The 26537-nt window shown below is 43.4% G+C and overlaps 1 protein-coding gene across 2 annotated transcripts in view; it reads right to left on the bottom strand.

Moving 5' to 3' along the window:
* VPS35L (VPS35 endosomal protein sorting factor like) overlaps positions 1-26537 on the bottom strand; it is a 141317-nt gene that overhangs the window by 74982 nt on the left and 39798 nt on the right. For both annotated transcript variants that reach the window (XM_040257169.1, XM_040257157.1), the window contains exons 9-14: positions 21024-21083; positions 15556-15652; positions 14792-14839; positions 13530-13623; positions 9282-9359; positions 8688-8810 (exon numbers count right to left, since the gene is read on the bottom strand). In XM_040257169.1, coding sequence (XP_040113103.1) covers positions 8688-8810; positions 9282-9359; positions 13530-13623; positions 14792-14839; positions 15556-15652; positions 21024-21083 — 500 coding nt within the window. The remainder of the gene's footprint in view (positions 1-8687; positions 8811-9281; positions 9360-13529; positions 13624-14791; positions 14840-15555; positions 15653-21023; positions 21084-26537) is intronic.

Here is a 26537-nt window from a genome sequence, read left to right as displayed (position 1 = left end):
CCAGAGTTGGCTCAAGCTCATGTTCATCACATCAGTGATGCTATCCAACCATCTCATCCTCTGCTGCCCCCTTCTCCTCCTGCCCTCAATCTTTTCCAGCATCAGGGTCTTTTCCAATAAGCCACTATTCTAGGCACTGGGAATAGGGCAGTGAGGAAATCAACACAGAAATCCATGCCTTTGGGCGGCTTATTCTCTATCTCATACACACACACACAAATGAATGAGAAAACCTTGGTCCAGCACTTCTGAAAAGACAAAATGGGACAAATGCTAACATAGGGACAAAATGTTCTGGCCATTAAGACAAATGCCTTAAAAGCTCTCTTTTCACAGAAGATGAATACACTAAAAATGCATCCAAGAATATAACTCAAAAAACAAAAAAGGCTCCATTGTCATTACCCTAAGTGTCCACAGAGCCAAAGGGCTATAGACCCCAGGAAGATCTATTAGCGGTTATTAATTTTTTTTTTTTTTCAGAGAGTGACAGGATTGACTACTTTCGGCAAGAACAAGAGGAACAACAGTTCAAACCAGTCTGAGATCGAAACAAGCCTGTTGTTGGCTGAGATAAAACATCGAAAAACTTGCAGCTCAGAATATACATTTACAGACACATCAGAACTTGAAGTTTCATTAGGCCCCTACACTTATTTGGCTATATATTTGCTTTTTATAAAAATTATAAAAATAAGAAGTGCCTTTAGACAGAAGTTCAAACAATACCGTCATGTATCAAGTAAAATATGCATGCCCTCATTCCCAACTCCCTCTTCCTAGGGATCATCAGTGTCAACATTTGGTGTCTAATCTTTCAAGGCCTTTGTCTATGTTCTATGAATATATAGCTTTTGTTGTAGAAGCTTTTGTTGTATTTTTGTTTTACAAAAATGGACACTCGCTATATGGACTATCAATATGGAGAGACAATTCGCCTTTTTTGCTCAAGAATCTGGCACGGGGCTCCCTCCTCCCATGTTAATACTCATAGATCCATCTCTCTAGTGCCTGAGGAATCCACACCATGTTTATAACATTATTTTTCAAACTGCTCCAAATTGATGACGTTTTTCAAAAGTTTTATTTGTAATCAACTATAGACTCATAAGAAACTGCAAAAATAGTACAGGTGCTGGTTACCCATCACTAAGCTTCCCCCAATGGTGACATCTTACATAACTATAGTGTACTGTCAAAGTTGAGAAAGTGACATTGGTATAATGTTAATATAATTAACTAGACCGTTTCACCAGACTCTTCGTGTACCTTTTTTTGTAGGGGAAAGGATACATCTTTGTGATATTTCATTAACACATTTCGCTTTGCATACCCACCATTATATCTAAGGATGTCTCCAGATTAGGGTTATTCACCCACTCCAAAAGTACAGGAAGAGAAAAAAGAAGTTGGGTCAATAACACATTTCTGTTTTCTAACAGGGGAGGAACTTGTGGTTAGAACTCTGTGCTTCCAACTGCAGGGGCTATGGGTTTGATCTCTGATCTGAGAACTAGGATCCCACGTGCCACAACTCAGCAAAAAGCAAATAATAATAAATAATTAAAATAATCTTGAAAAAATAACATATTTCTGATTTCTAAGCTAAGATTAACTCATATGAAGCCCAGACTGCTCTAGAGATGTGTAATTCTACTTTTAATAAGTAAATATGCTTACAATCAGTCTTTATAATTATTGCTCTGTTAAAAAGTAAACTAAATAATACATATATCATATTTTTGTTGTTTTTCTAGATGAAACAAACATGTAAACCGTAGGCAAAATCATAAACTAATCTTAAAAGATAAAACCTCTTTCCTCTAAACCAGAGTTAACGTGATTAATTCTCAAAGGAATAAAATATGTCAATGTGAATAAAAAGAACTTTTATACCAAAGGCATTAAAAGGAGAATTTTTTATTCTTCTTTCTAATATTTACCTTTCTCTGGGGTTTCTTCCCTAATTCAAAAGAATGAAAATAACACACATGTATGCTTGAAAGGGATTTATCAATCACCAACACTGGTCTTAGATTTGCATTGCTAGTCGAATTGTATTTTAGAATGTTAAAAGAGCAGTTTATATTAATAGCCAACAAAACAGTCCGAAATGGAGTACTTGGGTGCAATCTCAAAAATGACAGAATGATCTCTGTTCGTTTTCAAGGCAAACCATTCAATATCACAGTAATCCAAGTCTATGCCCCAACCAGTAATGCTGAAGAAGCTGAAGTTGAACGGTTCTATGAACACCTATAAGACCTTCTAGAACTAACACCCAAAAAAGATGTCCTTTTCATCATAGGGGACTGGAATGCAAAAATAGGAATTCAAGAGATACCTGTAGTAACTGGCAAATTTGGCCTTGGAGTATAAAATGAAGCAGGGCTAAGGCTATAATAGAGTTTTGCCAAGAGTATGCACTGGTCATAGCAAACACCCTCTTCCAACAACACGAGAGAAGACTCTAAACATGGACATCCCCAGATTGTCAATACTGAATAAGATTGATTATATTCTTTGCAGCCAAAGATGGAGAAGCTCTATACAGTCAGCAAAAACAAGATCAGGAGCTGACTGTGGCTCAGATCATGAACTTCTTATTGCCAAATTCAGACTTAAATTGAAGAGAGTAGGGAAAACTACTTGATCATTCAGGTATGACCTAAATCAAATCCCTTATGATTATACAGTGAAAGTGAAAGTGAAGTCGCTCAGTCATGTCTGACTCTTTGCAATTCCATGGACTGTAGTCTACCAGGCTTCTCTGTCCATGGGATTTTCCAGGCAAGAGTACTGGAGTGGGTTACCATTTCCTTCTCCAGGGGATCTTCCTGACCCAGGGATCAAACCCAGGTCTCATGCATTGCAGGCAGACGCTTTATACAATGGAAGTGACAAATAGATTCAAAGGATTAGATCTGATAGACAGAATACCTGAAGAACTATGGATGGAGGTTCGTGACATTGTACAGGAGGCAGTGATCAAGACCATCCCCAAGAAAAGGAAATGCAAAAAAGGCAAAATGGTTGACTGAGCAGGCCTTACAAATAGCTGAGAAAAGAAGAGAAGTAAAAAGCAATGGAGAAAAGGAAAGATATACCCATCTGAATGCAGAATTCCAAAGAATAGCAAAGAGAGATAAGAAAGACTTCCTCAATGATCATTTCAAAGAAATAGAGGGAAACAATAGAATGGGAAAGACTAGACATCTCTTCAAGAAAATTAGAGATACCAAGGGAACATTTCATGCAAAGATGGGCACAATAAAGGACAGAAATGGTATGGATCTAATAGAAGCAGAAGGTATTAAGAAGAGGTGGTGAGAATACACAAAAGAACTATACAAAAAAAGATCTTCATGACCCAGATAATCATGATGATGTGATTACTCACCTAGAGCCAGACACCCTGGAATGTGAAGTCAAGTGGGCCTTAGGAAGCATCAATACCAACAAAGTTAGTGGAGGTGATGGAATTCCAGTTGAGCCATTTCAAATCCTAAACAATGATCCTGTTAAAGTGCTACACACAATATGCAAGCAAATCTGGAAAACTCAGCAGTGGGCACAGGACTGGACAAGGTCAGTTTTCATTCCAATCCCAAAGAAGTGCAAGGCCAAAGGATGTTCAAACTACCACACAATTGCACTCATCTCACATGCTAGCAAGGTAATACTCAAAATTCTCCAAGCCAGGCTTCAACAGCACGTGAACCGAACTTCCAGATGTTCAAGATAGATTTAGAAAACGCAGAGGAACCAGAGATCAAATTGCCAACATCCATTGGATCACAGAAAAAGCAAGAGAGTTCCAGAAAAACATCTACTTCTGCTTTACTGACTACACCAAAGCCTTTGACTGTGCAGATCACAACAAATTGCGGAAAATTCTGAAAGAGATGGGAATACCAGACCACCTGACCTGCCTCCTGAGAAATCTGTATGCAGATCAAGAAGAAAAAATAAGAACCAGACAGGGAACAACAGACTGGTTCCAAATCAGGAAAGGAGTATGTCAAGGCTGTATACTGTTACCCTGTTTATTTAACTTATATGCAGAGTACATTATGCGAAATGCTAGATGGATGAAGCACACGCTGGAAATAAAGATTGCTGGGAGAAATAACAATAACTTCAGATATGCAGATGACACCACCTTTATGGCAGAAAGTGAAGAGGGACTAAACAGCCTCTTGATGAAAATGAAAGAGAAGAGTAAAAACTTGGCTTAAAACTCAACATTCAAAAAACTAAGATCCTGGCATCTGGTCCCATCACTTCATGGCAAACAGATGGAGAAACAGTGGAAACAGTGACAGACTTTATTTTCTTGGGCTCCAAAATCACTGCAGATGGTGACTGCAGCCACGAAATTAAAAGACACTTGCTCCTTGGAAGAAAAGCTATGACCAACCTAGACAGTATATTAAAAAGCAGAGACATTACTTTGCCGACAAAGGTCCATTTAGTCAAAGCTATGGTTTTTCCAGTAGTCATGTATGGATGTGAGAGTTGGACTATAAAGAAAGCTGAGAGCTGAAGAACTGATGTTTGAACGGTGGTGGTGAAGAAGATTCTTGAGAGTCCCTTGGACTGCAAGGAGATCAAACCAGTCAATCCTACAGAAATCAGTCCTGAATATTCACTGGAAGGACTGATGCTGACGTTGAAACTGCAATACTTTGGCCACTTGATGTGAAAAACTGACTCATTGGAAAAGACCCTGATGCTGGGAAAGATCAAAGGCAGGATGAGAAGGGGCCGACAGAGGATGAGATGGTTAAATGGCATTACTGACTCGATGGACATAAGTTTGAGCAAGCTCCGGGAGTTGGTGAAGGACAGGGAAGCCTGGCATGCTGCAGTCCATGGGGTCACAAAGAGTCAGACACAACTGAGCGACTGAACTGAACTGCACTTACATTAATAGTAAGACCACTGGAACAGCAGTCCCATGGTTCAATTTGTTTAAGTCTCACTTTAATAGTATAGCAGTTACTAGAATGAAAGTCTAAAGCAAAGTAGTCAAGCAAACAAATCTGCTGGTTTCAGAGTCACTCTGAAAATGGCTACATGGCTTCTTTCTAACTGTGTGACTGTAACAAGTTTCTAAGCCTCAGGTGCCTCATCTATAAATGGCAATAACAGCAACACCTAGCTTGGGGAAGCTTTGAAAGTGAATTAACACAGCCAAATAAAGTAACTGGGCTTCCCCTATGGCTCAACAGTAAAGAATCCATCTGCACTGCAAGAGATGCAGGGGACTCAGGTTCAATCCCTGGGTTAGGACGTTCACCTAGAGGAGGAAATGGCAACCCACTCCAGTATTCTTGCCTGAAAAATCCCATTGGATGGAGCTATACAGTCCATGGGGTCGCAAAGAGTCAGACAAGACTGAACAACTGAGCCACGGACACAAGTGAAGTAACCAACACAAGCAGACCTCAGAGATATTGCAGGTTCTGGTCCAGACCACTGCAATGAAGTAAATATCTCAAAAAAGCAAGTCACACAGGTTTTTTGGTTTCTCGGTATATATGAAAATTATGCTTTATACTATTCTGTACACTATTGAATGTGCAATGACATTATGTCTAAAAATAAGTGTGTGTGTGTATATATATATATATATACACACCATAATTAAAAAACACTTTATTGCTAAAAAATGATAACCATCATCTGAACCTTCAGTGAGTTGTAATTTTTTTTTGCAATAGTAACATCAAAGATCACTGATCATTGATCACCATAACAAATAAAACGAAAAAGTCTGAAATGTTGTGAGAATTACCACAATGACACAGAGACATGAAGTGAGCAAATGCTGTTGGAAAAATGGCACCAACAGACTTGTTTAACGCAGAGTTGGAAAAAAAGGAACTATCTGCACGGTGCAACACAGCACGGTGCTACAAAACTAGGGCTGCCCGTGGGGCGCAGCGTAGAGGGAGCCTCAGAAAGGCAGTTGTGTTAAGGGCTCCGAGCTCAGCAGCATCTCTGACCCAACTCCATGCTCCATTTCTTTACAGCCAACCAACACTGCCTTCTACTCTCTTCCTGAAAGGTCACAAAACTTTAACAAAGGGCATTTGTTATAATGTTAAGTGAGGGGAAAGCATCATAAAGGCATACGGGAAAAATTTCTCATGTGCAAAACACAATTGTAATAACAGAGCAACAGTGAGAGTGGAGAGAGAAGTATTAAAAAGCAAATGCACCAGAATGTTAACAACGGCCAGTTACTCAGGACAGAATTTTAGGTGGCTCTTTTTCTCCTTTTAACCTATCTTTTCCAAAGTCTTTTCAATGAATATGTACTTATTAAAGAATGTTTTCTGATTATGAAAATCCTCTCCTATCCATTCTGCCTCTTGTTTTTCCCATGGCTGCCAACCGGTACTCTTCTAATCCATCTGGTTTGCTTCTGCCAGTCTGATCTTCAAGCACCACTTTTTTCAAATCATCTCCCTGATCAAAAATCTTCAAGAGCTGCGTGGTCTCCACAACCCAGTGATCAACAACCTCTGCAGCCTGGGCCACTCCCAGGCGGCCTAGTTCCTCACTCTTCTCCAGTAATGCTCGCCTCCTTACTATGCCTCTTACCTGTCAGTCTATACAGGTCTCTTCCCTCAACCCCTCCTTACTGCCCCGACTCATCTCCTGCCCTTCAAATCAGTCCAGGCCCCATCTCCTGTTAAGACCAAAGATAACGATCATGACCAGCCCCATCTGCCTGCTGCCTGTCACACCAATCTTGGTCATGTGCTGACGTGCACTAGTACAGTCATCTCATGAGAGCCCTTTGAGGAAGGTTCCATTTATTAGCCCCATTTTACAGCTGATAAAACTGAGGCACCAAGAGGTCAAGCAACCCAAGCCAACACAGTCACAATTTGAACTCAGTTCTAGCTCACTACCTGCCCCAGCCTCTACCACCTTCCTCTTCTTTCCTTCAACAGTGACAGCCTGCATCACACAGCTGAGAACAGCATTACAGGATTCCATACCAAACCCAAACAACAAGCTGCTGAAAATGGTAAGCTTACCAAGGAATTTGTTTTCATTGCCCAAACCATGTTTTATGAAACAGTTGCTTTTCTCTGCAAAGTGTTCCTAAAATTGGGGGCATAAGGGTTTAACTTAATTTTAATTGTATAAATGGTGGGGGGGGGGGGAATCTTATCTTTAAACAACAACAAAAAGCCTTTTTGAATGATCATTCCCTGATTTTGGGAGGGAGGGAACTGGGGATTTCAATATGAAATTTCGTATGTCAGGTATTTGCAGCTCGAGGCATTTCTCCTTTCTCTCATCTAAATGATTCTCCTTTCCCCCTCTCACTTACCTGTCCTGTGTGTTGCTAACTGCTGCAGACAAATGCCTGCATTCTGGAGGTGTGGCCCCTTAAAGACACACACAGCTCCAACTCCCTAGGGGACACATCCCAGCCTCCGTCAAAGAGCTTTTTAGCTATCACTTTGTCACACACCTTTTCAGCACCACCCTCCACACTGACATTAATTCTTCCACATTTTGAAAATGATTTTTTTTCTTATGAGACACTACAAGTTCCTTGTTTAAATGCCCCAAGAATCAGAGTTTGTTATTATTCGGGTGACCTAATTTTTTTAATCATTTCTTCTGGTACAATAATGATTTCCTAGAGTTTTACTCCCCAGGAAAGGTCTATTCCCAGCTTCTGCCATCCTCTGAGATTACTGCCACTTAAAATAAAAGGAAGAATGCCTTATGACACGTACTTTTTGTTTTTAATCCAATTTCACTGTTCTTTAAGGAGAAAAAGAATAAGTGTTCTTATTTTCAAATGCATCAGTTTTGCTCATGGGTTTCAGTCATTAAGCTGAATCAGTCAAGATCATGGTTTTTCTTCCTGGGAGCCTGGACAAGCATATGGTGGCTGAGACTACCCTTATGATTAGAGAAAATGGCCACAAGTTTTCAAAAGAATCTTCTATTAAACTGATTTGATTTAAAATCAATTTACTCAATAAAAAATTCACCTGTTTTTTAGGTGAATACAAGATGGCCCTATTTTTCTCCTCATACTTTAGGATTTGCAAAAATTAAAATATAAGCAAAGCATTATACTTGCTGAAAAGTTAACAAAACAGATTGGGCAAGAAAAATAAGTTAAAACAATCCAGACTCTGCCCTCCAGTGACACTTTGTCTTAACTCTTTCCCGGTTCTCTTGTGCAGATATAAAAACCACATTTGCAATCCCAATGACACAGCAAACTTTCAAGCACCTTGTGTGGGGCCCTCCTCCACTAAGCACTGTACATGGACCGTTTTGTTTCATCCACGCGATAGAACAGAAAACAGGAATTACTACTGCTCCCATTTCACCAATAAAGAAAAAAGGCTGCGCGGTTAGGGACAAGTGACTTGAGCTCTGCTTTAGTAACAACAGCTGCCAAGTAACAGAGCTGAGATTCAGACTCAGGCGCCCTGAGCCAGGGCTCACACGTGAAGAGCAGGCCAAACAACCATGAAGGATACACACAATGCAGGACAAGGGCTGAGCACAGAACCAAACACAACAGTGAATCACTGTGAAAGGGCCCCAATTATCACGTTACTGGGCACTCAGGTATTAGGGTCCCTCCGACACAGAAGAGGGGAGTGAACTTCACATTGAAGCCACCGGGCAGTTACCTCAGGGGCATGGTAGGAAACACACTGGAAGACCCAGTCCATGGCAGGCGAGTACAAGGGGAGGTAGGATGGAAGCTCCACGCCCTGGAGCACCAGCTGGTTCTGGACCGTATCCCCGTGAATCTACAGGAGACCAAATAAACACTCAGAAAAGGAGGGGAAGTCACAGAACAAACAAAGAGCATGTGAGCATATCTGCAAGCATCTGAATGGCCCCGAGAGAAACTGCCTGGCTTCTCAGGTTTTTTTAAACTAGAAAAACACACACAGTTTCCCATGTCACCAGGCTGAGCTGTTCTGGGAATGTGTGCTGTGAGAAGCAGCAACCTGATAAAAACGGACCCAGCAGATGCTAAGAAGGAAGTCTGATCAACTGGAGACGTTTCTTATTAACACATGCATATTAATCCCCTGTGCTTGTTCAGTACAAGCAACACATTTTAATTGTCTGTAACAGACGGGAGTGTAATTTTCTAGGGATTACACATCTAAAGAGCTTTAAGGCAATCTAGACTTGGAAAACCAACTGGGTTTTATGAACCTGTGATCAGGTAACTATCACATCAATTGGCTCTTCTGACAGTGTTCTCTTACCTGTTTGAATGTGAGGAGAAAGTCAAAAAAGTTCTTATTTAGGCTTTCTTTGAGATGTGGAGCCACTTCCATGCCCACCTGTAGCCAAACAAAATGAAATAACCTTGATGGTGGAAAACCAGGTTGCAAATAACATATACAGTGTGATGCATTTTTGTAAATTAAAAATACACATATAGGTAGATATAAGCATAGAGAGGTCCAGAAAGTTAACTTTCATTCTTTTTATTTATTTTCTTATTCAACAAGCATATCTCACTTTTATAAGAAAAACCACAGAAGCTATTTTTAATGAAAAAAAGGGCAACATTTGCAGTAATCATCTTCACAATTTCCCAAAGGTAATGAAAATATTTCTGAACAGATAACCAAGGGAACAAATCAATACGGCACTAAGGAGAAATGTACTCTCAAGACAGTGTATACGACATTCTTTTACTCTCTAAAAAATGATAAACACACATGTGGCTGTACTTATTAAATGAAGCAACAAGATTCTGGTATGTAAGAGAGTCAGCTGGGACTTCACTGGGGCATTGTTAAAATATACGGATTCATTCTTTGCTGGGCAGTCAGGGAAGCAGACATAAATTTTGATGTATTTTAAGAAAATTTTTTATTACACAAGCATGACGCCTAACAAAACTATAATCCATCGACTCCTTTATTCATTGTTTTAAAAAGATATGTAATATTTTCAGAATATTTATTAGAAAAAAATTTGCTAATCACAGAGAAGGTGACCAGGGTTCTAGAGTCGGATGGAAGAGTAAAGGTCACAAAAATGGCAGGGACTACATGGATTTAAAACAAAGCACCATAAGGTTCCTTAAACTGAGTTCCTCAAATGCACCTCAATTCTACACAGATGCTTTAGCACAAAAACAACTTTGTAAGAGGAGTTGCTTTCTGGGTCCCGGTTTCTTCCAGGGAAGACAGATTTCTACCACTCACCTCCCCCCACAGCTACCCAGAGGTCATGAAGATTAACGATAATGGTGTTTTTTAGATGTCTGTAAGGAATTCCTTTGACGGAAATTATGCAAGATCCAATGGGGCAGTAAATTCCAGGAGCAGCTCTCTATAGCCGTTGGAGATGCTTCCAAGGACAAGTACAGGGATTTAAAAAAAATATTAACAAGTGTCAGATCCATTTTTACTGTGTTCTGATTCTATTGTTTCCTTCTACTGATCATTTTGTAGAAAAAGCAATAATTACCTGTTAGGCGACAGCAAAGAAAGGCCCAGTGGACAAGCAGTGGAGATGAATTGAAGGGGTTGTGACTTAGAAGAGGAGTTAATCATACTTTCCTTTAATAAGCAGCTCTGAGCACCCCCCACGCCCTGCCTACTCACTGCCTTTGTGTTTTGTTTATCTCTTTCCATAAAACCAAATGAGCAGCTTGGAAATCTGCTCAGGTCGAAAAAATTTCTACCTAGAGTAGCAAGGGTAGTTACTCACGATATCCATCTGTTGTTTCTGCCTCCCTGGCACTCATTCTCTCTGTTTCTGGAATCAGCAAAGTGGATTTGTCTTTGGAGACTCAAACTTACCTCTCAGATAAAGAGGTTTGCAGTAGCTGGACCCAGCTAACCCTGGGTTGCCAGGGTGGGCGTGTGACCCAGGCTCAGTCAGCAGGCATATTAACAACAACTGTCACGGTGACTGGCATATGTACGGACTAAGGACCCAAGGTGGTTCCGTGAGATTCTGCCCAGAAACTGGCTACAACCACTGGGGAAAAGATAATCTTGTCACTGAGGTTCTTAAGTTAAGAGGATGGAAGCCTTTCCACCGTATGGAAAGAGAAAGCTGCAGACTGAAGTCACCCAGAGGAGAGCAGAGCTGAGCCACGAGGAAGAAGACAGCTCCCAACACGGCTCAGGGTCCCTGGGTCTGCCATGCCGGGACTACCCCAGGCTCTTCAGATGCGAGCGCCAACAAGTCCCCACCTTTGTTTCAGAGTACTGTGAACTGAGGTTTTGCCACTTGGAATTGAAAGAGTCCTTACTAATGCACCCTGTCTCTCATTCTTTTTATATCAAAAGATTTTCAGTAACTACCCAACCAGAGGAAAGAGTGCTCTGCCTGAATTGGCACAACTGATTTCAAATACAGGATATCTCATCCAGCTTTCCTGGGGTATGTCTGTAATCTCTCCTCATTGCCACTGAGTTTGAGAGCTGCATCTGCCACGCAAAGGTACTCTGAATGTGAAAGTGAACAAAAGCGTTAGTAGCTCAGCCTTGTCCAACTCTTTTGCAATCCCATGGACTGTAGCCATGGCTCCTCTGTCCATGGGATTCTCCAGGCAAGAATACTGGAGTGGGTTGCCATTCCCTTCTCCCAGGAATCATCTCAACTCAGGGATCAAACACAATTTCTCCTGCATTGCAGGCTGATTCTTTACCATTTGAGCCTCCAAGGGAGGCACTTTATATGCAACAAGTATCTTTCACTAGCTTGTGTACCTTCCTTCAAACTTTAAAACTGAGCAGGTTTGCAGGGAATGAATTTTCCCCTCACTTTCTGATTTCTATATAATAATTGTGTGTCATTAGACACACTAAGATTCTAGGTCTTTATTACTGGTGTGAAGGTAAGTTCAAAGAATGCTACAAGAGGGAAAGCAACAGAGCACAAATACACAAACAAGGCTATCTTTACATACTCCTCACCTCACCCCACAGGATCCAGTCCAATTTTGCACACAATAGGCCCTCAGCAAACTTTGACAAGGGAGGAGCATTCAAACTTTGTGATACTACAGAGTTGAAGCTTAGGCCCTTAGCAAACTTCGACAAGGGAGGAGCATTCAAACTTCATGATACTACAGAGCTGAAGCTGGAGCAAATATATCTGATATTCTTCTATGAAAAATCTATGCCAGTTTCAAGCAGATGGCAATGCATAACTACTTTGGCCTCAGTTACTACAAGGGAGCAGGTGCCCTTAATTGGAAAGCTTTTTCTTTTGTTTTTCTTTTCTCCTTTATTAGGGAACGGACCTATAAAAAGTATTCTTCCTAAGGATGTCTGCTTCTCACTCTGAGGGAAATGATTTTGATTTCTTTAAGACACTGCAGACCACAGGGCTGCTATCATATGCTAGATGTCAGGCAAAAGAAGCTGATCAGAGGCTGCAGTCCTCACCTTCTAATTTCATAGTATTGATGATCACTAGTAGCTCAGCTGGTAAAGAACCCACCAGCAATGCAGGAGACCCTGGTTCAATTCCTGGGTCAGGAGGATCCCCCGGAGAAGGGATAGGCTACCCACTCCAGCATTCTTGGGCTTCCCTAGTGGCTCAGCTGGTAAAGAATTCACCTGCAATGCAGGAGACCTAGGTTTGATCCCTGGGTTGGGAAGATCCCCTGGAGAAGGGAATGGCTACCCACTCCAGTATTCTGGCCTGGAGAACTCCGTGGACTGTATAGTCCATGGGGTCGCAAAGAATCAGACACGACTGAACGACTTTCACCTTCACAGAAGGGGAGGGATAGGTCTCTAACAGTAGCATTGTCTTCAAGAAGTCTGGGGTTCACCAGGACCCTACAGAATAGGGGAAATAACCCCTCTGAAGGTAAACGATGCTGAAGGAACCAGGAAGGGGGACTCCCACGAAAGCTGACAAGAGGCAATGGCCCCATATGAGTTGATGAAAAATGACTGTAAACTCTCCACAGGGTGCATTTTTCATAAATGGAAATTTACTAGTTTTAAGCAGGAGCTTCAGGGTGCTTTGAGGAGAGAGAGGCTGAGTGACCTACAATCTGAACCCAGCAGAGCAGCCCTCCAAGGCCAGGCAACACAGACCCTGATGCCTGCCTCACCAGGAGAGCCTCTCCCTCCCAGACAGCCCTCACCAACTCGCGCTCTGAGCCAGCTCTTTAGTACAGAGACCACAAATCTGATAAAACAATCAAAAAGACAAAGGGAAAGCACATTTTGAGTCAACGAGAAGTAACCTATCAGCCGAAAGGCCTCGGGAGCCTCCTTCCCAGCAAGAAGGGAGAAACAATTAGTTCTGAAACCCAGTTCATTTGTGAGATGATGACCCTAATTAGAGTTACGGGTAAGTGGGTCTACTTAGAAATTAATTTTAAACAGAAATCCTACAGCCCTGCTTTCTGTGGACAAGCTGTGCTCTAAAATTAGCAGCTAATGAAGTCCTTCGTCCAGTGACTCCTGAGGTGGCGGGGAGGGAGAAGCGTGAACGGTGGAGGAGGCAGGACGTGGTGGTCTCACCCTGCACAGGTAGGCCCTGGCATACACCGACACCAGCGGGTCCCCGATGCCCCGGACCATGCACGTCAGCCGCGGCAGACACTCTGAAATCCCCCTGCGAGAGAGGAAAAGACAGCAGCATTTACACCCAAAAGTCTACGTTTAGACTTCCTAAAGGTAGGGGGGCAAAATCAGGTTTCAGAAACAAACCAAGGTCAAAGCTGACGTTTTCTAAGCCCATGTACCAAGTCTTTCTCTCTTGCCATAATTCATTTTTTGAATGGTTTCTTTCATCTCTACCATCTTTTCAGTGCTGGAGTCTAATCTTCACTTTTTTCCTGTTTGAGGGTCACTTTTACTAATTTAACAATTTTTGTCCCATCCCGTTATCGTCCATCGACAGGTCACTAGGTCACACCTCGCCCTTCTTGATATTCGGCTGTTATCTATATCCCTTTGGCACTCTTAACGCCTGACCCCAGCATCCCGCTCAAAGTGAACTGTGACTTCCTTATTCCTCCAGCCACATGGGACTTCCCTCTGCCCCAAGCCTTATTCTCCCCCAACTGGTGAACGAAAACTCCCCCAGGCATTCCCAGATCTCAATCAAACACACTTGGTACACATGTTAAACCCAACTCAGAGCACAAGTCAGCCCGTGGCTCTGAGGAGTTATCTAGATGGTGTCCAACACCACTCAGAAAGCGGATCTGGTTTCTCCTGGCTCCGCAAAACTACTCTCAAAACAACGTCCAAGGTGACCCAGAGTAGCAGGGGGCTCAGGGCAAGGGCTTTTTGTTCTGACATCCCTGACCTCTTCATTGTCTTGGACAGCAGCCACAAAGACACTGAATGAGGGCCCATGGGGGCCGCTCCCAGTGTGGTGTGTGCAGCTCCATGAACGCTCACAGACCCCCTTCATGGGGCTTGTTCACCGAGGAGACCGGGGGTCAGAGATGCTAAGTAACTTTCTCTGGACCACACAGCCAGTAACAGCAGAGCTAGGATGTCAAATCCAGTTGATCTTCCATGAGCTAGTCAACCAACCTCTCCCAGCTTGAGTTTTCTTCTCCGTAAAACAGAGGTTAAAAAGTGATCTCTCTTTCATTAAGTTTTCATTTGGGTTAAACGAGAAAATGGATGGAAGGTGCTTAACACCAGATCTGCTACACAGTAAGCAGTCAAAGAATGATAGCTACTACTGCAGCACCATTCGCAAAGGCGTGCGCGAGAGAGAAATCTTTTGGAAATGTATGGCTCTGGACATTTAAGAAGAGCCTTACGTTTTGGAGAGGAACTTGTTACACTTCAGGATGGAAGCTTCCACGTAGCTACAAAAACATTCCGTTAAGGAAGACATTTTCCAGACTGCCTGTTCCCTACGGGGAAAAGCCTAACTGTTCACGCAGAGAACGAGGTGTGTCTTCAGGAGAGGGGCCACGACAGCTCTTAACAATCCAAAGAATTAAATCAGTGAGTGGCTTGTGGTTTCTACATTTGGTTTTCAAGGTTTTATTCTTATTTAAAGTAAAATTTGGAAAATGTTATATGCTGATTTATGATTACATGCTGAAATTTAAACTGGGTTTTGAGCACTTCCAACTGAGGCTTTATGAAGAAAAGATGAAACTTAGAGAACTAAGATTCCTTTTGTGTCTAAGTCAGACTATCTGTTCTGCAACACTGGTGTTTGTGCAGAGAAACTGGACCCTGCTCCTTTCAAGGTCTTGAGATCAGAGAAAACATATACTAAAAAACCCCGAAGCATTTTAATTGAGAAAATTAATGTGGGAATGTTCTTCAGAGAAACAAAAGCCTGTGTGTTCTTCACAGCACCATAGTCAAAGTCCCTCTCTCCAGAGAACTGGAGAAAGCCAGAGTCCAAGGGCTTCTTGGACAGTGTGGCTGGCGCTGTGCTTCCAGGCGAGCGACCCTAACAGGACCCCATTTTCAACAGGAATCTCAGGGCAGCCCATCACATAACCTCTATTAACAGTGCAACTCTTGCAGCCTATCTTTAAAATCATCAGACAGAAAAAAAGGATACAATCTTGGAATGAGTTCCCTGATGGAAGCAATCTTGAAAAACCAATTTAAGCATGTTTCTTTGGCTGTGTCATTTACATTCTCTGGAGAGAAGTGATCTGTAAAACAAAAATAATACCCATCAGCCTTCCTAATTCTTGGGATCTGTTACAGCTGCTCTGAGTCCTGGGACAGAAAACGGTTACAGTGCAGCAGAAGGGTGGGGCGCCCGGTCCTTCCATGGCTTTCCTTTCAAATATCATTATTACTAGGAAACAACCAGTGACGATGATAGCTGACACACAGAGGCTTTCTAAGGGGCAGGCGCCATTCAGAGCACTTTACAGACATCAGCCCACTCAGTCCCCACAAGAGCCCTCCAAGTCATGTACTCTTATGGTCCTCTTTCACAGACACAGAGAGTGAGGCACTGCGAAGTTTAGGGACTTGCCCAGGGCACACAGCAAGCAGACGTAAGAGCTAGAATTCAACTCAGGCAGTCTGGCTCCATAGCCTATATTCTTAGCCACTGCCTTTAATTTAATCCAGAGGCTCTTGGTGTACCCACCAGTAACTACAGTGATACTGCTGAGAATTCCAGATGCTCGAGGAACCTGCAACTGTAACATGAAATGCGATGGAAGTTTGTGCTTTAAACATCACATGGACCTGACGTGCATGGTAAGTCAAGACCCTGAGGTGAGAAATCAGAGTTAGGCTGCCATCCCACTTGAAGACTTGAGTCATCTTGTGACAAAAATGCTACTTTCCCCGACTATCTGCTCTCTTCTCCTTTAATAATAGGACTCTCATTTCCTACTGGGCATACAGCCATCCTTGCAGCTCAGTGTGGCCATGTGACCAAGTTCAGGTCCCAGGATATACACAGGAGTGCAAGGAATTAGCTCCAAGGGAAGGGGCTTGATCTTCATTTCTTCTTCCTTCCTGCTGGCAAGAATGCAGACACAAAGGCCGGAACCTCCATAACCACCTTGAACCACAAGAGCAAGACAGAAGTCAAGACGGCTGGTACCACAGGCTGGCTGCCAGCTGAGATTCTCTTTACTGTGATTTTGAGTTTTCTGGAACTGATAACCAAGCCCAATCAAGGACAAACATCTTAGTAAGAAATGGAAAAGAGTACGGAAAAATGAAAACAAACAGACAAAAAACTATTCAACACCAAGAAGGCTACTGTTGAACTCTCACATTTAAATGATTTCTGCACAAACTGGAACCTGATCCAACCCCTCGGCGTGCTTTACACTTCTAGGATTCAACCAAGACGGGAGAAACTGATTACTATAGAACGTAAGAAACGCATGTTAGCCTGTCGCCCTCATCATGTTGCTCAGTGAGTCATTTTTCTTCCCTGGTTCTACTTTCTGCTACTTGGTGGTACACCATTAAAGTGATCAAAATATCTATGGAATCAGCAAAAAATAAAATTCTAGGTACTTCACTAGCAGAGAACAGTCAGTAATCACAACTGCAGATATTTCAGAACTGCAATCTCAAGTATTTATCTATTTTTGGATGTTCTGGCATGCTTCATTCATTGGAGAATTATTCACTTGCCATTTTCTAAGAGAAGGGAAATTACCATTTTTCCTCTCCTGGCCTGAATCCATGTACTTAAAAGTAACTTTTTTTCAAGTTCCAAGAGATCTAGATAGGAAAAGATAAGGGCTATTCTTAAATTCATTTGTCAATCTTGCCTTTTAGAAAACAGAGGAGGGGTGAGGTTAATTTCCCTTAATGTGACTAAATCATGTGACTTGAGACCCAAAAGCAAAAATAAGTCTCTGAGGTCATCTACTAAAAACTTTTGCTTTCCAGTTAAGGGAATGGAGGTGCAGCAAAGGGTGAGATGACATGGAATCGGGCTGCCAGGGAGCGTGGGACATCACACCAAGGCAAGATGTCCTGCATGTACACACCAACAGCCAGCTATGCAATAATCCATATAAGCAATACCAAGGCTTTAGAGTCTCCTTCTAGTTCAAGAGATCATTTAGGAAAAGGATTATGTTACGCAGGACTTTAAAGTCTTACGGAAAAAAAGTAAATAAAATGGGACGAAAAAAATGTTATAGCAAGCTCAATGGTACATTTCATTACTTCATCTGCTCACGACGGACGTCTCAGGAACCAACTAGAAGTGGTATTCTAGGCTCCAGGGAGATAAGAGAGCACAGCACAAAAGAGAGACCCTGACCTCATGAAGCTTACATTCCAGTGGGTCTGGTCAAAGAACAAGAAAGTGACCCAAAGAGATGCAAGAGGAAGGGGAGAAGTGGCCAGGTCATGAGGGGCTGCAGCCTTGGCGAGGAGTCTGGGAGTTCTTCTAAGTGTGACGGAAGCTCCCTGAAGAGCTCTGGGCAAAGGAATGACATGACATCAATTACACTTCAGCGCCTGGGCTGCTACATGGAGAATGGATTTAGAATCTGGAAATTAATTCAGAAGAGGCTTCAATGCAAAGAAGAGCTGAGACATTTTCTTCCAGTTCCCACTTATTTTTCCTTTATGGGCTCCTTTTTTCAACCCTGAACTTCTGTGGATATTTTAAGAGAAGGGAGTAGACCAGTGAGTCTGGTTCTCTTCCATTTATCAAGTCTCAACCCTGGAAGTGAGACGTCTTTTTATGTAACAGGGTTCATAGGGGTGCCACGTCATCTTAATATGATGACCTGAAAGGCCAGGTCAGCTAAGGTCACCGCTTATCCAGAAGTGGCTGTATCAGCCACAGGGAAAACCAAAGACAGGAATGCCCATGGCTAATTAGGAGAACCACAACACAAGACACCCAAGTTACTCATCCCAAGATGGAAATGAAATTGTTTTACCACTTAGAATACAAGCTCTCTTAACTCATATGCTGAATGAAGAAATGTTGGGGGAAAATTACCATATCTAGCAGCATGTACTTTCTGTGAACCCAAAGGACATCAGTATCTTTCCGAACCGGTAAGAGCTATGCTTCAGTTAAAGCTCCTGAAGGTAAAGGGCTCAAATACTAAGATCACAGTCTGAACTTGATTCAAATGGAAAGAATCAGTACACATGCCACCAGACTTCTCTCTACACATAATTTCTTTAGGCAGAATTCTGCACAGTAGATTTCAAAAGTTTTCTTTCTAATTATTGTGAAGAGTCATCCCCAAGATTAAAGACATTTTTGAGAAAAGTTTGCCCCTCTCCTTTTCAGGTTCTAGGAAACAGAAGATACATGCAGATAAAGATTTTAACTGAAAGGGGAGAAATGAAATTATTTTCAAGAAAACAAAAGCCCAATTCAAGGTTAAAAAGCAACAAGTATTTGGGGAGGCAAGAATTTAGTAATAAACATGCTAATTAATTAGCACATTTAGATAAGAACTAAAAGTGAATATGAAAATAGCCTTTTATTTTGAACTGTCATAGTTTTATAGTTCAAGTAGGGAGAAAGCTATTAGTAATTTTTCCTTGCGTGCATTCATTCTAAGTTGCTTTACTTGTGTTGGACTCTTTGGGACTCTATGGACCCACCAGGCCCTCTGTCCATAAGATTTTCCAGGCAAGAATACTGGAGTGGGTTGCCATGCCCTCCTCCAGAGGATCTTCCCAACCCAGGAATCGAACGTGCATCTCTTACATACCCTGTATTGGCAGGCAGGTTTTTTACCACGAGAGCCACCTGGGAAGCCCACTTTTTCCTTAACTAGCCCTAAAATGTTGTTGGTATAGTTAGTAAAAACTGACAGGAAGGAAAATTATTGCAGTAGGTATGAACATAAATGCCCCTGGGGGCCAGGCAGGTGATATAAACATTTCTAATCAGTTAGGTATACAACAATAGGAAGAAGTAGAAACTATACCAAACAGCATTTCAAAAAATACTCTTGTAGCCAAAGCAAACACCTAACTGGGTTTAATTCTGCCTGTGGGCTGAGAGTTTACTGCTGCTGATATAGCACATGGAAGAAACACTGGCAAGTGTAAAATAAATGCACCCAATCTGCCAAATCCTTAAGCTGACAGAGAAGGCCTTTCCATCAGGCTGGCCCCTGCCTCCCAGTCCTGAGAAGCCTAGAATGTGTGAGGAGCTGTTAAAAACCATTGCAGGTGGGAATGTGGTGGAGGGGAGGGTGGAGTGCAGTGTTATCCAATGGAAATACCACGTGAGCCCCATTCAAAGAGCTAAAACAAAAACATGTAATTTTAAAATATACTTCATTTAATCTAATTCATCTAAATATCATTTCAATATGTAAACATGTAAACTTAAAAATCAGGGAGATACTTCATGGTCGCTTATTTGCATTAAGCCTCTGAAATCCAACATTTTTTTTTAATACTCACAGCATATCTCAGTTTAGACTGGTCAATCTCTAGTGCACAAGAGCCTCATGGGACCAAGTATGCAGCATAATGGATGCTGCAGGTCCAGCACTCAGAGCCAGGCTCTCACTTGCTGGTGGCAGGACTGTGCCAAGTTCCTAGCTCTGTCCCACTGGGTGGGCCCCCCCTAAAATGAGACGAGGTGATTCCAAAGAGCTTTTCTAGCCCTAAAGGTCTGTAGAGTTCTGTCTTGCTTTCTGAGAAATGTGCATATTAACTAGTTTTAACAACGTAGATGATGGAAGGAAGGAAAAGAAGGAAACAGAAAGAGAAGAGAGAAAAAAAAAGAGACAATGAATGAAACAGCAAAAGAGAAAGAGACACAGAGAGAGAAAGACAAAAAAAGAAAAAGAAAACCAGAAAGACAACACAAGACACATTAACAGACAAATAGAAAAGTCAAATTACAGGTCTGTCTAATGCCATCGCTTCATCCTCCAGGGAAGCAGGAGCAGGAGGAGGTGGGATGAAAGTGAAGACAGCCTGTTGTTCTAACTTGAACAGATGAGCACACTTCCCCTTGGCAGTGCTAGGAACTCAGAAGGAGGAGTAAGACAGAATGGATGCTGTTGCTGCGAGCTGCATACTAGCCTCATTGTCATCTTTCATTTATGTGACAAAATGAATTTGTGATCTCATTGTCTCATTATAACCTCCTGAGTTCAAAATTGAGCAGCAATAAATTTAATGCAAATATCACTTGGGCATATACTGTAGATACAAAGTATCTGTTATTATTGATTTATTTGACATTGTTCTTTAATATAAAATTAGCTCTATAAAGCAATTTGCTTCTTAGGAAAGATATATAGGAAAAATATTAAAATGTCAAGCAGCAGAGAAATTTAAGTTGGTATAAAAGTTCAGTTGAATCTAATCATAGGACCTTTTCATTCTTGCAGATTCAAATTACTTGCTCAAATCCCTAGCTGGGCTGTTGGAAAAATGTGCTTTTCAAAGACTGAGATGATCAAAAAACTGTAACAGTGTTTCTTTAACTTTTAACACACAAAAAATTTCAGGTCTCAATAAATCCTGACTTGATATAAACCTTCTAACCCTGACTTGAGGGCAGAATGAAACCCGTTGGAACAGCTATGACATTACCTGGTAAGACACTGCGGTTATCCACACACATGGAAAAGATGCGCTCGTATACCAGCTTCCCTGGGGAGAAAAGGACATATGGTGTCAGCATCATGCCCTTCAGGTGCAAACACTAAATTAACATTTCTTAATTAGGGACAGACATGGTGACATCGCCAGGATGAGGTTCAACTTGTGAGAGTATGCTGCCACCTAGTGGACCAAATTTTTAAGCCATGATTCTTCTAGATTTTAATTAAAACAGGGAACTTTTATACTTTCTGTGAAGAGGCAGAAAAGTGATCCTTCACTTATGCCAGGCAAAGTAAGTCAGACAGAGAAAGACAAATACTGTCTTTCACTTATATGATTTCACTTACATGTGAAATCTGAAAGCAAACAAACAAACAAAAAATAACAGAGAGTAATAGATACAAAGAACAAACAGGTGGTTGCCAGGGAGAAGGGGAAGGAGAGAAACAATGAGAGAGATAAATGACTCATGCGTATGAAATGCAGTTATGGGAAATATAGTCAATAACTACGTATTATCTTTATATCATGACAAACACTAATGACTTATTGTGGAGATCATTTTGAAATCACTGTGTTATTTAACAGGAACTAACACAGGTCAGTTATACTTCAAAAAGAAACAAGCAGAGCCTGGGTTCTACAGGCTCTACGGTGGGGTCAATGGCAACCTCCAAGAGGGCTCACGCCAAGGGGCACCTTCCAGGACTACAGCAGCTAGTACCTGTCCCCAAGGTGAGCCGCCGCCTCAAGGTCTCCACAGGAGACTCTCCAACACATCTGAGAGGCTGAAAGCCAAAGTGTTAGCCACTTAGGTGTCCAACTCTTTGCAACCCCATGGACTGTAGCCCACCAGGCTCCTCTGTCCATGGGATTCTTCAGATAAGAATACTAGAGTGGGTTGCCATTTTCTCCTCTAGGGGATCTTCCCAACCCAGGGATTGTTGGACTCCCGAATCTTCTGCACTGCAGGCAGATTCTTTACCACTAAGCCACCAGGGAAGCCCCTGAGGCACCTGAAAATATGCTCGTGCGGAATCTGTCCTCAGAGGTTCCAATGTAAATGGTCTGGGGCACAGCTTGGCCACTGGAAGTGTTCTTAAAGCTCTCCAGGTATGTAACTGAAGACGAGAACCACAGCCTCAAACCATGGATTCAATTTAGAAGTTCCTAGGAAGCCTCAGGGATCGAGCCCCGGTTCTCAAAGCTACCGCCTTTGACCTCCTGGCAGGAAGCATTTGGTTACCTGCAGTCACAGGCTCTCCAAGGCAGCCACATCTGATGCCGAGAGAGGCCTCTGAGATGAGCATGGAACTCCGAGCACTGGGACTGCATGCGCACAGCACAGCAGGCCACGCTGGGCAGCCGAGTGACTGCTCACACCTCCTCGGGTGTGTGGACCCGACTTCAGAGAACCCAATGCCTTTACTCCACAAAAAGCTTACCATCTCTCCAAAACCGGCCTTGTTTTTTTTTTAAAAGACATTTTTGTATTTCACCTTCATATTCTAAGGGGCCTTTAACTACTAAACCATTTTCAGCCAAAAGACCTGGGTGAACATTTGTTTTCCTTTGTTAACTTTAATTCAGTTCAGTTGCTCAGTCGTGTCCAACTCTTTGCGACCCCATGAACCACAGCACACCAAGCCTCCCTGTCCATCACCAACTCCCAGAGTTTACCCAAACTCATGTCCATTGAGTTGGTAATGCCATCCAACCATCTTATCCTCTGTCATCCCCTTCTCCTCCTGCCCTCAATCTTTCCCAGCATCAAGGGTCTTTTCAACTGAGTCAACTCTTCACATCAGGTGGCCAAAGTATCGGAGTTTCAGCTTCAACATCATTGTTAAGTTAGTGGACAACTATTTTGAGAAATAACACCTGATCCTAGATTCCTTTCCTTTCTTGATTCACTTTCTTACAAACCAAGGACACTGAAATACAAGAGATCAGTGACAACAGTTAACATCTTCTGAGCACCTTACTTTGACACTGACCCTGCCAGTTCCTAGAGGGGGACAGACATCATATGCTTCCTGCACATTCTCCCCATTAAAATTCTCCCCAGAAGTTCCCAGAGGCAAGGTCTACATTCCAGAAGTGAAGTTGCAGGAACTTCACAATGGGAAGTTCCACTTCCCATTCCACAAGTGAAGAGACCAAGGCTCAGGTTCACACCACCCTGGAGGAGAGGCAAGGAATGCAGGCAGAGAGATGCCAGAGCCCAGCTCCCAGCTCGGTGCTTACTGCCTCCAGGGAAGTCCCAGCAAAAGCACCGTCACGCCTGCGCACGGCAGACGCCCAGGGCGGCGCCCGGCATCCCCACCCAGCTGGATGCTCCCACGCTCCGTCAGCCTCGTCCACCACCACAAACCACCTGCCCCCCAACAGTAGCACGTGTTCCTATGGAGCGAGGGTAACAGGGACACACGCACAATGGACCTCAGCACTCCGAGCTGCCACTCAAGCAAGCGAGTCCCGCCCCCTTTGTAAAAGGTGAGAGCGGCTCTCTAGCCCCAAAGTGTAACACGCAGCCCCTGAACACGCAGGCTGCCTCGCAGGCCTGAGGAAAGCTGTTCACAAGAGATCCAGACAAGGGTGCCTCTGGGAATCCTTTGAATACGTGAAACGTGCCCACCGTTCCAAATTCAAAAAGGCTACAGGAGGTACTGAGTGATGCTCACTGCCTGGAGCTTGAGTATCCTCCTAATGTTTCTTTAGGCAAAACACGAGTGACAACAAGCAAGTATCCTAACTTTCCCTCCTCTCTTACACAAAATGGAACATACTCTCATAGCTGTTCTGCATCTTGAGTTTTTCACGCAATGACATAACCTGGGTACCTTCCACACTGGGACACAGCACGCTTCACTCCTTCTCAGAGGCTCCTAGTGCTGCAGGGCACAGACGTGTCATCTTCTGCTTAACTGGTCCCCTCTGGACGGCCACTCGGGTTGCTGGGATGAATTCCCAGAGGTGAGTTGCTGGGTTAAGGCTACACGCACTTGTAGTTTTCATAGAGAGAATTTCCCCCATACGCCAAGTGATGGATAAGGGTTTGGGTGGACTCTGGGAGTTGGTGATGGACAGGGAGGCCTGGCGTGCTGCGGTTCATGGGGTCGCAAAGAGTCAGACACGACTGAGCGACTGAACTGAACTGAAGAGCAATAAAGCAGGTGCTCTGACTGCTCAGAGAGAACTCAATTTGAGCCCCAGCTCTGCCACTCCTTACCTTGGGGAAGTGGATGAGCTGCTTTACTTCCTTGTGCCTCAACCTCCTCATCTGTGAAGTGAGGATAATTATAGCTGCTGCTGCTGCTAAGTCGCTTCAGTCATGTCCGACTCTTCGTGACCCCATGGACTGCAGCCTACCAGGCTCTTCCGTCCATGGGATTTTCCAGGCAAGAGTACTAGAGCAGGTTGCCATTGCCTTCTCTGGGATAATCCCAGACCCTACCTCATGGAGCTGTTACAAAGACGGCGTGACTGAATATCACTAAAGAACCTAAAACAGTCAGGCCCAAAGAAAACCCTTATTTGCTAAGGATTCTCACCATTATTCTCAACCCCTAGCCCAGCTAATTCCTAGAATACAGCAAGGACAGCAGGCATCTACACCATCCCTCAGTCCTGCTGGCTGAGGTATGGGGTTGGGCTGCCACCACAGAGGCTGACAGAATGACTGCCCCAAATTCTCACAGGGTTAATGTCTGGATCTGGCCAGGTTTGCGGGCTCATCAGCCTCTTGGAACTAGTCTCGCCCAGGGATGCTGACTCAGGCAAAAGAGACTTGCAGGAGGCTGGTGAGGGAAACCAGAAGGTCAATGTGTCAATTCGCCATGAGAACAGAACTGTCAGGATAAACAGACACAGCTACCAGCCTCTCTGGCTGACGGACACCCTTGCTCCCTGAAGGCAAGCTGGGCATGAGGACAAGCTGAGGCCCAGGGGGTATGTAACTGATGTCTATTCTGAGAGCCTAAAGCGCCTGTCTGTTCTGGATCACTCCCCCAACCTTCCACCCCCACTGCCTCCCCAGGTCCCTGCCACCCTCATTTTTTACCTGAAATGTTGCATTGGACTCACAGCTGGGCCCCTTGCCCCGCCCTTGCCCTACAATCTAGTCTCAACACAGCAGTCAGAGGAAGCACATTAAAAACTAAATCAGAACTTGCACTTACTCTACGTAACACCTCAGTGGCTCCTCATGTCCTCCAGGTCAAAGCCCAAGTTGTTTCAACGGCCTACGTGGCCCACCAGGTTCTGGCCGTGTCCCCATCCCCTCCCCACCACTCCACACCGCCTGCAGCACCCTGACCTCAGTTCTCCAAAGCTTCCAGGACTGCTCCTACCCCAGGGCCTTTGCACTGGCTATTCCTTGGTCCCAACTGGCCCCACGTTGCCAGCATGTGATTCATCTCTCACGCACTTCAAGTACTTGCTCACACATCAACTTCTCAGTGAGGCCTCCTCCAACCACCCTATTTAAAAGTGCAACCCACCCCCACCCACTGCTCTGATTTGGGGTTTTTTTCCCTCCATAGCACCAGTCCTCATCTAATATACAATCAGGTTTACTTATGTATTCTGTGAATCTCCTCTTTGTGGCACAGCCCACAAAGGCCTGGATTTTTGTTTCCTATTTGCTGACACTGTCAGCACCCAGCAGAGCGCCCAATACCACCTCTCCGGATCATCTGAACCCAAAGATCCTGGATGTCTCTTCCTGGCTCAGTTAGCTCCCATTCCCCTTTCTCCTGGAAAGAGCATCAACCTTTCTTCTTTGGGGTATCTGAACTCTGGATTATCTGCACATTCCCTCCTCCAGAGCCCATAACTGGCTCAGGGACTGATGAGTGATCCAAGCCAGATCAATGAGGTGAATTCCAAGACTTCTGCTGGGAAGTGTGGCTAGAATTTCCTTCCTTCTCCTGGGACTACTAGCAGCAAAGCTGATAGAAGCTGGGGACACCTTGTGGAGATTGAGAATGAAGTCAACCCAAGAAAAAGTACTAGCAAAAGCCACAATTCTGAAGATATTGGTTGAATTCTTGAATCTAGCTGTACCTAAAGCCAGAAATGACCCCTGGACATTTCAACATAAATACCCTCCCTTCTCCAAGACTAGTATGAGTTAGTTTCTCTATCACTTGTTCCAGTTAATACACTCAGGTCCTCGGTCTCCTACACAGAAATATATGGTCTCTCTGAATGACATTTTGTTTCCTAACACATTTGACCTTTCAATGGGTTACAGGCTAGACTTGCCAGGTTGGGAGCCCACTGGCAAGACAGCTAACGTTATGTGCCAACCTCCTCCGCATTCAGTTCTCAGAAGGAGACTATCTCCTAGTTCTTGCAGGGCACCTCACTGCTGAACGTCACAGATGGCCCACAGGCTCCATGGTCTGGGCAAACTGCTAATGGCATAATGTCTTGGCCATTGACCATCACAAGCAGCAAGGAGACCTCCTGTTTCTCCAAGGGACTCCTGGTTAATCT

The sequence above is a fragment of the Oryx dammah genome, unplaced genomic scaffold (assembly GCF_014754425.2).
Source record: "Oryx dammah isolate SB20612 unplaced genomic scaffold, SCBI_Odam_1.1 HiC_scaffold_2, whole genome shotgun sequence".
Classification (NCBI taxonomy): Eukaryota; Metazoa; Chordata; class Mammalia; order Artiodactyla; family Bovidae; genus Oryx; species Oryx dammah.
The sequence above is the reverse complement of the archived record's forward strand: the minus strand, read 5'-3'. Positions and strand labels throughout refer to the sequence as shown.